Below are 13,978 nucleotides of genomic sequence, written 5' to 3' on the forward strand. Positions count from 1 at the left end.
TAGCTGGATACCTTAGCCAAATTTAAATTCTGTCTACCAATGTTAAATTTCTTTCACAAAATAATTCACCAACATTTTGACTGCCAATTTGTTTAACAGTCTTGTCACACATAAATAATACAACAAACTTTGAAATTTATCCAATATCCAGACCACCAGCAGTATTCAGTGTGAAATATTCAGTGTGACAGTCATCAATTATGAGAATAGCTGTCAAGTGTGGCATGAGATTCTATACAGGGTCTGTAAGGGTTGAGCTGTAATTCCTGTCACGTGACAGTGGAGACATTCTTTCAATATGTTAAATACTTGAATCGTACAGAAACAATTGACGCAACGGCTCTCACAATGAAACTATTAAGCGATGCAACAAGGAAAACAAGTGAAATAGACACAAGGGGGCATGAGCTACTCAGAATGCATAAATGATGCTGGTCACAGGTGAACAGTATAAGTCAGCACCCATCCCTTTGACCGTCATCATTGAGAGTGTGGACAACAAAATGGAAGGTGATTATCACACCGAGCATTGGACAGCGTGGTTCCTACGGAAGGAAGGGATACAGGTTAGCGAGATCCATCATCGCATGGTGTCGGTGTGCGGGAACAATGCACCCTCAAGGTGTACCATATACCATTGGTTGACCAAGTTCAGCAGTGGAGCGGAGAACCGCAGCCAAAGGTATCAGTGCAGGACGACCAGCAACATCACCATGCAGAAGCAAATGTGGCAGCAGTGTTGAATTTGATCATGGTGAACGGGTGCATAACGTTTAATGAGATGCAGGAAGAGAACACGGAAAAAAATGGCAACAGTCTTCTGGGATGTCTAGGGCATTCTTGTGGACTGGCTGAAGACTTGGGTGTACCATCAACAGCAACCAGTACTGTGAGGTTGCCAGAATGCTACGATAGCACATTCAACAGTGATGTCTGGGCAAATGGGCACAGCATGTGCTATTGCAGCACAACAACGCACATCCCCACACCAGCCAGAACACTCATCTGTACTTGCCCGATCTGGCCCCTTCGGATTAAAGATGAAGGACCAGTCAGAGGCCAACATGTTGAAACTTCTGCTAAATTGCTGAAATTGTCCATAGGCGGTGCACCAACACCCCCACAGACTGGCTTACCAAAGCTTTCAGGGACCTCCCATCCAGATGGCAGAAGTATATTGACTTAAGCAGAGATTATTTCTAATTGATGTACTATCCTTTTTTTTTTTTTTTTTTTTTTGGTTAATAAATTGTTTTCTGCTCTGTGGCAGCATTTGTGTCATTCTTTTCTGCATGACCTTAATATCAGCTGACCTCTGCATCCCCATGATTTCAAGTAAAAATGTTGTCAGGAGATGTATGTCTCTTCGCTTGCTTTGGGAACATACTGTATCCTGAATAAGAACAGGGAACTTACTAAAGTTCTGTTCCAGATTGTGTGGAACAGATGACACAAGCAGGGAGGGTATACTAAACCCTTTATTCTCTACAGGTACTCCCATACTTCAGGATAGAGACCAACCACTTGTGGTCTGAACTACTAACTAAAAGCTAACTTTGAATTAGTATACAAATGCTTAGCACTAAGACTGGCCTTTATTTAAAAGGGTACGTATGTAGTATGCCGAGGTGCGGAAACTACAATACGTTTGTCAAATATCAAGAGGGCTAAAACCTCTGGCCTTAAAGGCAAACAGCAACCGAGTGAAAACTCGTAAGAAAGCAGTGGCAAGCAACTCGGTTCCTAAATCTCCTTCTCTCTCTAACTCTTGGCAAAAAGCCACAACTTAAATACTTGGGCGTTAGCAAGACAATTTGCATAAACAAGTTAAAGCATTTAATTCTGGCCAGAAGTAGAAAATAAGAAGTGATAGTACAGTTTTAAAATAAAATAAGCGTTAGTGAAACTTAGCCTCCTTACAATGTAGGTAGTCTTTAAATAAAATTTTCCTTAATAAAAATCTCATGTCTTTGTGTGTATAAGCATGCTGCAGAATACCATGCTTTTAGTGATAATAATGTGTATTTTAAAGTGGCTGTATTATATGTGCTTCACTTTTTTAATGTTGCATAGCATACAAAATAATGAAATATACAGGATAAAAGTTTAAAATTCATCAGAATCTTTATAAAATTTTAAAATTATAAAAATTTTATGTCAGTTTTAAGCAGTTTATATCATAGTAACAATTCAGTTTTGCTTAGTTTATGAAGACTATGCTACAGAAGACATAATCAATTAACTAATTTTTTAACTTATTATTATCTTTAGTGGTGGAAAAAGTCATTCCAATAGTATAGCTGGTTTTAATATTGGCAGAATTGAAGTAAATATTTCATGTTTTGGATATTGCTAGTGCTTATACATGATAATAATTTATGAACCTATAGGCTCATTTTCTACTTGATGAGAAAATAAAGACCAACGAATTAAAATATGTAGTATTATGGAGTAGGGCTAAGTTTCATGACTATTCAAAGTTCAACTATCTGTAAATTTTATCAAAAGCAATTCAGAAAAAATACACTTGAACAAAAAATGTTTTCTCTTCATTTAAAAATGTCATGATTTTAAATTTGTTATAAGAACCATTTCACATTTCTGATTGGTAATAATATAATTTCTTAGCACACGTACATAATTTCACATTCTTTAATTCATGTTCTACTTTTTTAGAAAAAAAGTCCTTTTACTATTAAGTACTAGCCAACTATGCTTTCTGATTGAAACAAACTAAAAAAATCACTGTTTAATTTCCACAGTACTTATAAAAATTTTAAACTGCAATTTATATCATTTCCAACAACACAAAATATCCATCGAGAACTCGGCTTTTTTTTCCTTCTCTTATTTAGATTTAGCAATTTTATATAATTTCACCTGTTTGTGGTATCAGCAGACTGTGATTCTTGTGATAAATAGACTGTATGTCTCTTGTCATTTTGAAAAATATAGGCCTTACAATGGTTCCAAAATGTATATGGAAGGAAGGCATGACAAACATGATTGAAGATTAACAGATCTCAAGTCTCCCAGGCTTCTTATGAGACAGACTGAAGGAAAAGATCTATGTCATTAAATTACACTGAGTCCAGTAACTGAAACAAAGTAACTTAGCTCAAGTTAATGACTTTAGGCATGCTCAGCCTATTACAGCATTTGTAAACATCAAGTACTATGTGGAAAATGCCTGCAGAAAGGAGGCAGTCATATCTAGTATGTGTTCTGATGCAATACACTGGATATAATTCAAGGCATTTATTGCCATATTAACATTGTCTACATTGTATAGAACTAAGATTATTTCTATTAAGATCTGAATAACCTAGAAATAAAAATAAGAATTAAATGCATGCAAAACTTACATATATGTAATGTCATTTGTCAAAGTTGTTCTTGATTCCACATATTTCTATTTGCATAGCATGCATCTTAATATGCTCAACTGAGCTGACGATCTAGCAATGTGCATGTGTGCATGCACACTACGTAACATCATTTCTCACAGCCGTTCTTTATTCCACATATTTCCATATGTGTAGCATGCATGTTAATATGACTAACTGATCTGATACTGCAGCTAAGCATGATTACTTTGTTATTTGATTTCTTGGGGGCATGTTCAAACTGTAGCTAAATATTATCTCAGACTCGGTAAAGTATATGAATAAAATCCTTCATTCCCATTAAAGACATCAAAAATTTACATAAACAGATGTCTATAATGAAAAAGGTTAAGAAATAATTCTCGGGGAATCATCAACTAATGCAAATGTCCCATTTATTGAAAAAAAGCTCAGGACTAATATAAAGGACATCATATTAAGATTCAAGAAATATATTAGACAGTTAAAGTAAGGAAAGTAAAAGCACAGTGTGAAAAAGAACATAAAATCATTTATTTATTTTCTTAATGAATATTGAATTCTAACAAAATGCATAAAACCTTAGTTAGGACTTTTGAACTGCCCAGAATAAAGAATTTACATGAATATAGAATGGACAAAATTTTCAATATTTTTTAAGCTCTCGCTTCAACCCTGTTTTGAATCATATTAAACTAGAAATATTAGTAAGGTCGCCATATAAAATTGTAAATTAATTCATGATATATACATCACAGAATTAAGATCATCCATCTGTTTGAAAGGATATTTAAAAAGTAACATAAGCAAAAACTAAAACAGCATTCAAAAACCATAATAATGCCTCTATGAAATTTCACCTGTTTGCTGGCCATTTCTCTAAAATATACAGCAAATTCAAATTTTTAGTACTTCAATTATAAAGCAAAGATGATAATAAGTGAATAAACTAGCAGTAGGTAACGGCAATTATTAATGAAAGAAGGAGCTGTGTCAATCTAATGAGTTATGTTATATTCAATTCTCCAGAAATAGTGAATAAAAATCATTCATTTACTAGACGCATAAGAATTAAGTAAATCGGAAAACTAGTCTATTTAATTACCTCTACTGATAATGACATCTAACTGATGTACTTTCATATGATATTTCTTATTGACAAAATACAGTTCTACATGCCAATGCAAACTGTTTGTGCACACGATACTTGCAGTGGCAGGAAACTTTTGTTAAAACCCAATATTAAGAAACTGATATAAACCCCCATTAAAGCAGTAATGTCCCGCAAAATTGAGTTTTCTTACATAATGTACAAAATCAACACTTTTAATACAAGAAGCTAAATTTCACCTTCCAAGTTTAATACGAGGGCAAACCCAAAAAAAAAAAGGTCTCCTATATTTTTAGATATACAAAGAACCATTTATTTTCTATAATTGCTACATCACTTTAAAGATTGAAGAATGCTTTATTTTTCAACATAATCGCCATTTCGGTCGATGCATTTTTGTAGACGCTGTGGCAGTTTTACAATGCCCATGTCATACCAGCTTGCCGCCATGCCCTTCAGGAAGCGTTGAACCTCATCTTTCACCTCATCATCGGAGCAGAACCGCCATCCAGACAAATGATCAACTTAGGAACAGGTGGAAATCGCTGGGTGCCAAGTCCGGACTGTAGGGTGGGTGTGTGATGATGTTCCAACCAAAATTTTGCAGGAGATCGACGGTTTGACGGGCAACCAGGGTTCGTACGCATTTCTGCACACGAAAATTAAGTACTTTTAAGGACTTTTAAGGACCATTAATGAAAAAATTAAGGACCTATGAGCAAATGGGAACTGAATAAATTTCAATTAAAAATATTATCTATGCCTGAATTTCACTTTTGTAATACCTTCCTAAAAATAAAATCCTAAGTAGTATTCATTATTACTAAATATGAATTAATTAACATAATTACTAATAAGTTTGAGAATAAAATAAACATTAAGCAATTTATCAAGTAGTATTAAATATTTTGCACTTACAATAGTTGGACATATTTGAAAGAAGATAAGTGACATTTACGTTTCACTAACAGTCAGCTTTATGTTGATTTTTTTTATGTCTCATTTTCTCACATACTTAGTCAGTTTAGAGGTTTAGTAAATAGCAGGTAGATTTTATGTCAAATGCCATAGGTTCAAACGAGAAGTAAGATCATAATCAGCATGATTCATAACAAAAGACTGAATGTTGTTACCGCTGCTGCTTGTCTAGAGAGAGACCTGCTGATTAGAAAAAACCTGAAAGGCCTGATGTAGGCATGGTTGGCAAGTTTTGAAAGTTAGTTGGGCTCTGTCTGACGCAGTTTGTGCCGTAGCTTCTTGTAGAGTTCAAGGATTGTAACCCAGTTAATATACTTTAAGGTTCCACTAAAACACCACAGGTGATAAGTTGTTTTGTATTATTTCAGGTCTCACTAGATGCAAAGAATAAGTTTTACATGAATTTTTACAATTTTGTGTTTTATCTTGTGACCACGGTAAGGATTAATGAAAGGCAATAACTCGCTTTAATATGTAGAGATAATTTTTAAAGGTAAGCAGTTAGTTATAAACAATTAAATTAGGTAGTTTGACAACCTCAGTCATTATGGATTTACATGGCCACTATTAAATTTTATTTTTTAACAATATTTGTTAAAAAAGCCCTATTAAAATCAAAATCTAATAAAATTTCACAGTTTAAAATACATGTAATTTATGACATTGATTCTTAAATGATATTAGGATAATTACACATTAAAAGCTACAAAACATTTATGTTTTGTAACAACAACACTCAACAAAATATTTTAATTTCGTCATTTTAATTTGAAGGTTTTCGTCATTTTAATTTGAAGCCTTCCCAATCATTTTGGCTAGTTTATATCGATTTCCTTCTCTTTAAGCATTTTTTCTAAGAATTAGAGATTTGTCTCAATGTGCGAACCAATGCTCTTGCTAGTTTCTGCATAGTTTATCTCCCCTAACTTGTCAACCTCTCCACAATGTACCTATGAGAGTTTACTTGATCTGGTAAAAGTTAAATAGTCCAAAATCCCTGACAGACGTGAAGCATATCATCGCTATGTCTGAAAGTAACTACAATATCAGACAAAGGGTTAAATAATCTTTTTATTTAAAAAGAACTAAAAACATAAACGCATGTTCTGATGATAACAAAATCAATTACAGCTCACGGTGACGTAATTAAACAAGAACGGTCAAATTCAAACTAAAAATGTTGAGTAGTGGTCAAAGATTATACAATTTAATTTTAATTTAATCTGGCTCAGTAACTACTTTATAGAAAAAACTGATGCATATTCTGAGAATTTTGAATATTCTGAGACAATTACATGGGAAGAACTCCGGGTAAAGTGCAGAATCGCCCACTGCTTGGCGCGTTTTTAAGAATTGCACCATACTCGGTACCCATGTACACATCGACCTATTTTCACTTAAAAAAATATCCCAGAGCTGCACAAAAATGGCATTGCGCACTTCCTTGACTTAATCCATGTACACATTGGCCTATTTTCACTTAAAAATCAAAGAAAATTGACAAAAATCTAATTCTTCTTACCCTTGTAAAAAGCAAAAAATAAATAAGTGTGCGATTCTGCACTTTAGCCAAAACTCTTACTATGAAAAAATTGAAAAGATATTTTTAATTAATTACATAGCTGATTTTGCTTTTGCTAAGAGCTGTTTCATAAATTGTGCTTTAAAGCATTATACTTTGTTTATATTTCAGATTCAAAATATTGTATAATAAGTTGCCAAAATGAAACTTTATAATATGACAGAGAAAAATAAAAATGTTTTATTTTAATGTTACTTTTTAAATATACTTATATATAATGGTAATATACAATATATTACCATTATTTTAATGAAATTTATCAATGTTATGATGTTTTAAAAAAAATCGTCGAAAAAGTCTCAGATCTCGGAATTAAAAATTTTCTATAGAAACTGATCTTAAAATCGCGAAAATATTGACAAGTCACCAAATTTAGAATCGTTTAATAAAAGAATTCACATCCCCAAAAGCAAAATGTTGTTTAAAAGCTCTTTATTTAAAAAAATGAATTTCAAAATGCTTATGTTTCACCTCTTGCTTAGAAACTCGAGTATTCCATCATTTATATTAAAAATAGAAACAAATTATAACCCATTCAAATGATAACCATATATGTCAGTGAATCGCCAAAAATAATCCCCCAACATGCTAATTCACACTCAAAATGGCAGTCATAAAAACAGACAGAAATTTCAGATGATTTAAATTAAGGACCTTCTGCTGAGTTTGGGCAAAATTAAGGACTTTTAAGGACCAAAAATCGATTCCAAAAAAATCTAAGGACTAGGACTCTTAAGGACCGTACGAACCCTGTCAACATGAGGACAGGTGTTGTCGTGGAGAATGCTTACACCCTTGCTCAACATCCCTCTTCTCCGGTTCTGAATTGCTCTTCTGAGTTTCTTCAGTGTTTCACAGTACCTTTCAGCATTGACTGTTGTCCCAGCAGGCAGAAAGTCGACCAACAGTACCCAGTTCCTGTCCCAAAACACAATTGCCATGACTTTACCGGCAGATTGTATTTGCTTGAATTTTCATGGCTTGGGCAAAGAGGGATGCCGCCACTCGCATGACTGTTGTTTTGTCTCAGGTGTAAAGTGGAATGCCCAGGTTTCGTCACCTGTGAGAATTGAGTCCAAGAAGTTGTCCTTTTCGTCTCCATAGCGGCGAAGAAATTCGTGGGAAGAATCAACCCATTGCCGTTTGTGGTCTTCTGTCAGCATGCGCAGCACCCATCTTACACACACCTTCCGATATTCCAACTTTTTCGTTAAAATCCTATGGATGGTGCTTCTGGAAACCTCAGGAACCAAAATGCAGAGAGCATCCAGAGTGATCCTCCGATCTTTACGCATGAGTTCCTCAACTTTCGAGATTGTCTCGTCGGCAATTGACGGCCTCCCGCTCCTTTCTTTGCCATGAATTTCAGTACGACCGGCTGTAAACTCTCTACACCCCTTGCGAACATTTTTGACATCCATGCACGACTGTTCATACACTTCCGTCAATAGGCGGTGAATTTCAACTAGTTTAACGCCTTTTGCATTCAAAAATCGAATAACTGCGCTCACTTCGCACTTGGCGGTAACCTTTATCGGGAGTTCCATTTCAAATGGCTGCCAAGCCAAGACTGAGCATCCGAGCGAAGCACCTGCATGCTTATGTGGTAGCGGAGAAGGCACCACTCACAACAGTGCTGCCAACAACCGTATTAAAACTTTCTCTACGTCCCCAAAAAATAAGAGTCCTTTTTTTTGGGATTGCCCTCATACAATGAAGCTTCTTATGTTGACCACTTCCCTTATGGTAACCTTTTATTGCACTAAAAGAGACAAAGCTCACAAAGCTCTCTCAATTGAAAATTAAGGGTTTCCATATCTTTCACTCTGAAAGGCCCAACAAAGGAGGAGGCGGCCTCGCATTCTTAGAGATGTGGCCTACCAGAGCATACCTACATAGATCCCTTACTGTTACATACTCTGATCTTGACATGCAGGGTACCTTGATCCATTGGAATAAACAGACACTGCAAATTTTTAATATGCGTCAACCTCCTAACCAAAAATATCTAGCAGAATAATTTTTGGATCTAGGGCTGATAATATTTCATGCATCTTTCAAGGTGAATGCCAATGTTATGTTGTGAATTGTTAGGTGTACTCATGTTTTGGTTTAAGCTATAAATAATTAAGTATTTTTATTTGTAATTCATTTATATTTGAAATTGTAAAAAGAGTATTCGTAAATTGTTAAAAGCGTTAGCAGGATTTTTTTTTTTTTTTTTAATCTAACGCAGGTTTTGGAACAAGGCAGTAAAACCTTTCTTTTAAACATCTCTGTGAAAGGAAATGACATTTGGTTAATGGCTTACGATAACAATAGAACTGAGGGCAGTATAGGGTGCATTTGCATTTCGTCGCTGGGGGGGTTTCACTATTGGGCAGTAAAGGAAGTCGTAAATTTTGGCCGTTCTCATCCACTTTCTTTCTCTCTTTGTGTTGCAGATGTGAAATAGATCAGTTTCTACTGGACAAGGGGTGTTCTGTGAAGTTTCAGCAGTTGGATTCTTATCTGTTAGTTTTTCCGCTTGTTAGCTGGGGGGGTCGATTGGTTTTACTCATGCAGGGTGTGGCTGGTGCCAGCAGTGTTTTTGTTGTTATGACTCTATTTTTATTCTTCGTGGGGGTGTTGTTTTCAGTTAAATGATAAAGTAAATGTCTAGGGTTAGTGAAATTTAATTTTATGTGATTTTGTTGACCTATGGTGTCTAATGGGTGGAGAGACTGAGCTTCCTTGGGAGACTGCACAAGGTGAGAAGTCAGTCTAATTTGAGCCACAAAGATGTTTAAAAGTGAAAAAAGAAAGTGTAATGGGGCTTACCTCATGGGCTGATGCAGAGTTTTCTCTCAGCGTTTAGTTGCTGAGAACTTGCATTGTCATAAGGCATAGAGCTCAGCACAAAATATAGTTATTTGTAAATGGAGACCCTCGATGTGATGCTGATGCAAGTGCTCATCAAGGGTTTTCACGTTTTTTTTCTCCTGACCATGATTTCCCGATATTGTTCTGAAGGTATTCCTATGCTAGTTTTGAGGCATTCCAGAATGAAAGACACGTTTAGGATCTGTCTGAGGTGCGCAATGCTGTTAATGCTCCTTGTGTCACCTGCGTCAACATTTTCCCCCTGTATTGCTCTGTATTTTATTGACTGTGAGTAGAGCTTCAGTGGTGTCTCAACTAGGTCATCCTTCAATTCGCAAGAACTCTCTCCCTCCTATAATGCTGATTTTGTGATATAAGGCCAGCAGAATTATGGTGGTGCTCTTGAGTAAAGTTTGGGACACTGGACAATCTGTGGAGCTCTCAAATTGAATTAGTAATCAATCTATGATCGCATTCCCGAGTAATAGGAGTGTGCTGGTGAACTTTACCCTGTGAGTGATTTATTTTCATTTGCTTTGCTTTAATAATTATTTTAAATACTCAAGCAAGAGTTGTCATTTTAATGTTTGTTGAAATTTGAATAACTACTTAAAATTAATCGATCTGCGAAATTTCAATGTTCTTAGAGGGAATTAATATGACCAATACTAAAGCATTTTAGAAGATGAAATGTGTGTACTCCTAGCGTTACACTATGATACAGTATGATTTGAAAAAAAAAAAAATTATTTTAATTAATGTAAGCTGGAACTTGGTGTGACATATGTGTTATTTTATCCATTATTTAGTAATATGATATTCAAGAATTTAATAAATGTGTTTGTTTAAAATTTTTATTGCATTTGTTTATTTCGTGTGTAATTCACTTTGGTCGGCCCAGCCACTCCATTTGTTTGAGCCGGGGAGCTTTTAAGAAACATGGAGCTTTTAGTTACCTTGAGTTAATTTCTCTTTGTGGGTTTCACAACGCATCCTTATGTACTAATCACATATAGTTAAATTATTGATTGTGTTGGGTGCTTTTTGATAATTGATATCTAGGTGCTAGGATGGTAATTAAACTTATGATTGTTTTGCATTTTCAGAACTGTTTGATGGCTTTGAATATTTCTTCTCTGGTGTCTGTGAGGTTTTGATTTAATGAAAATGAACGTGTTACTCTCAATTTAATTATTGAAATGATTTGAAATGTAGTTGAAGTGAATTTAAGAAATTTTTTTGTTTGTTTGAAAGATAATATTCTGTTTTTACCCGAGCCCCAGAGAAGATTTATTTCTTCTTATTTTTTTAGGTTAAGATTATTTTAGTGTGTGATTATTAAGTTAATGGATTTTTGGATATGTTTATTTAAATGTATTTGAGTTAGTTCAACTAAACAGTTCCTCCTCCTACTTTTCACAGCTTAGGATAGAGCTCTCAGTTCAGTTTTAGAGAATTTGATTGTTCTTATTTTATTTTCGTAGCGTTTGTATGGCATCAAGACAGTTAAGGTTTAAAGTTTTAAAAGTTAAAAACCCAAATTTTCAGCATCGTAACACCAATTACCATTTCTGGGGTTGTTCAGTTACTAATACAAGTGATATCTTTTAAAGATAGCACATGACTGATCACTTTTGTTTTTAAATAATGGCTCTCATATTCATTTCTCTTTCAGCTACAGCAGTGCGGAAGCCCTGGATGTCTCATTTGTAAGTGTTGATTTATATTAAAAATGCCAATTGATGGTTTTAAACAATATAAGCAGTGATCATCTGACAATATTGATTGAGATACGAGTAAACAATTGATTCCTACCATTAGAGAAGGTGTTAGGAATTTTCGTAAAGCGGAGTGGCTGGCTTTCTTGAAATTGACTAAGTACTCTTTTGGCTTTCCTGAAATCAGAGCTTTAATTGAAAAAAGTGATTTGCCATTTCAGAGCCTTAACTTTATTAGTAGCAACCTAAAATCGAATTTAACAAAACTAATGCTGAGTTTAAATGAGTCTAAGCTATCAACAAAAGGAAAACTTAGAGAGAAATGAGCAGTAATGTTGATGCGAAAGCACCTAGCTTAAAGCTGTGAAGGCTTGCTAGAGCTCTAAGTAAAGAAGATTCTGAAATGAAATTGTGTGATGCTATAATTGATTCAAATTATGTACTGCACTGTTACTCACTGTTCTTTGCTATAGAAAAGGTGATATCTATGAGATATTGCATTTTTGCTGATGATGTCTTCTGGCACTCTGGCCCTGTTGTCAAGAACATTGAAGTTAACATTAACCTAACTCTTAGAGATGTGAGTGCTTTGCTGGTATGCAAGTTGACTTCCAAAATCTATGGCTAGTCTTTGTACTAAAAGACACATTTATAATTATCAACTTACTATCAACATGAATGACACACTCCTTACCTAAATATCTCTCCTGAACTTACTTTCTAGACTTTTAGTTAATTCTGAGCTGCACATCCAATGGATTTCCTCTCATGTGGGCATTAGTGGCAACGAGATTGTTGACTCTCTGGAAAAGGCTATTTCTTTAGAGACTTCTCAGTGAAAACTTCCTTGCACCTGAGGTGCTCTCCAAGTGTAAGTAATTACTTAAGGATCTCTGCAGTGTCCCTTCAGTACCTGCGTGGTACTAGAGAGTTCGCCCTGGTGGCACCTTACTTTTTGGATACTACAGAAGCAAGCAGACTTGCATATCATGTTCTTATGGCCAAACCTTACCTTAAGAATGCTAAGTACTTGGGATATACAACAGATTCTTCATAATATGCACATCCAGACTCTGGAGGTGAAATGCAGGAAAAGGCTAAATCTACTAAAATATTTTTCTCGGCAAGGTTGGAGAGCAGATGCTCCAAATCTGAAACTAACTTATTTTTCCCTTATTAGATCCATCTTGGAATACTGTTCCCCTATTTATTATTTGTGATTGTAATCACAATAGGCTGGAAAGAGTTCACATTAGTGCAATGAAAATGATTTTTGGCTTGAGGCATAGCTGCCTAACGATATTTCTCTATTTGAACACACCTCCAGCCATTGAGTATGAGAAGAAAATCGTGTCTTGTTAAATATTATAATACACTTCTCAGTTACGATGACCAAAATAGAACCTCTTCCTATCTGAAAAACTGGGTTAATAACCAAAGATTGAAGAGAAACAGTTCTTTTTTTCAAGCAACTTTGTACAGTTTTGTTAATTTGCTTTCTCCTTGCTGGATTGAATGTCACTCTTTCAGGCTGTGCTTTAGCCGCATCTTTAATGGCATCCATTTTCCCACCGAATTTTTGAATGAAGTTAAAAAAAATATTGACAACCCTGAATTTATGAGACAGATGGCCCTGGAAACTATGAGTCATATACCTAAAGATGCTCTTCAAATATATGCAGATGGCAGCAACAGTTATCATGGCCATTCTGGTAATGGTATCTTTACCAAAACTACTTTTAGACTTAAAAATTTACATTCTTGCTCTGTGCTCAGATCTGAACTCATCGCTTTTGAAAGAGGCCTGAGCTAATGTGGAAAATACTGTTGAACCTGATTCTGTAGATATACAGATCCTAACTGACAGCTGATCTAAATGATTGGACAGAGGTTAGGGACAGTGTGGGCATATCTATTCTGAACTTACTTCCTAGGCTTTCAGTTAATTTTGAGATGCACATCCACTGGATTCCCTCTCATGTGGACATTAGAGACAACAAGCCTGCAGACTCACTGACAAAGGCTGCTGCTTGAGAAACTTCCCAGTCAAATATTCCTTTCACCTTAGTACCTTTATAGCAAGTTTTAGCTTATTATTTCACCTTAGTACCTTTATAGTAAGATGTTCTCCAAGTGTAAGAAATCACTGCAGTGCCCTTCCAGTACAGGACTAGTACTTGAGAGTTTGCCCTGGTGGCACTCTACTTTTGGGGGACCGTAGAAGCCAGCAGACTTGCATATCACATTCTGGCAGTGGACACGTGAGGAGCCTCTCCTATGAACAACAGCAGAAAGTTTTTAAGACCTCCTCCAAGTGTAATGCTGCTCAGGCATCACCTGATTGTATTTTGTCTTGATTTTA

At 35.3% G+C, this 13,978-nt stretch overlaps 1 protein-coding gene across 3 annotated transcripts in view; it reads right to left on the reverse strand.

Moving 5' to 3' along the window:
* LOC118199433 (kinesin-like protein KIF3B) overlaps nucleotides 1-13,978 on the reverse strand; it is a 149,992-nt gene that overhangs the window by 21,563 nt on the left and 114,451 nt on the right. For 2 of the 3 annotated variants that reach the window (XM_085807806.1, XM_085807807.1), the window contains exon 23: nucleotides 4,820-5,125. The exons of the other annotated variant lie outside the window; for it this stretch is intronic. In XM_085807806.1, coding sequence (XP_085663932.1) covers nucleotides 5,002-5,125 — 124 coding nt within the window. In that variant the 3' untranslated portion in view covers nucleotides 4,820-5,001. Of the gene's footprint in view, nucleotides 1-4,819; nucleotides 5,126-13,978 lie in introns of those variants that run through there. 3 annotated transcript variants of the gene reach the window in all.

Source organism: Stegodyphus dumicola, chromosome X1 (assembly GCF_044657685.1).
Source record: "Stegodyphus dumicola isolate Sdum_Otavi_A_Nest chromosome X1, ASM4465768v1".
In the NCBI taxonomy this organism is placed as follows: domain Eukaryota; kingdom Metazoa; phylum Arthropoda; class Arachnida; order Araneae; family Eresidae; genus Stegodyphus; species Stegodyphus dumicola.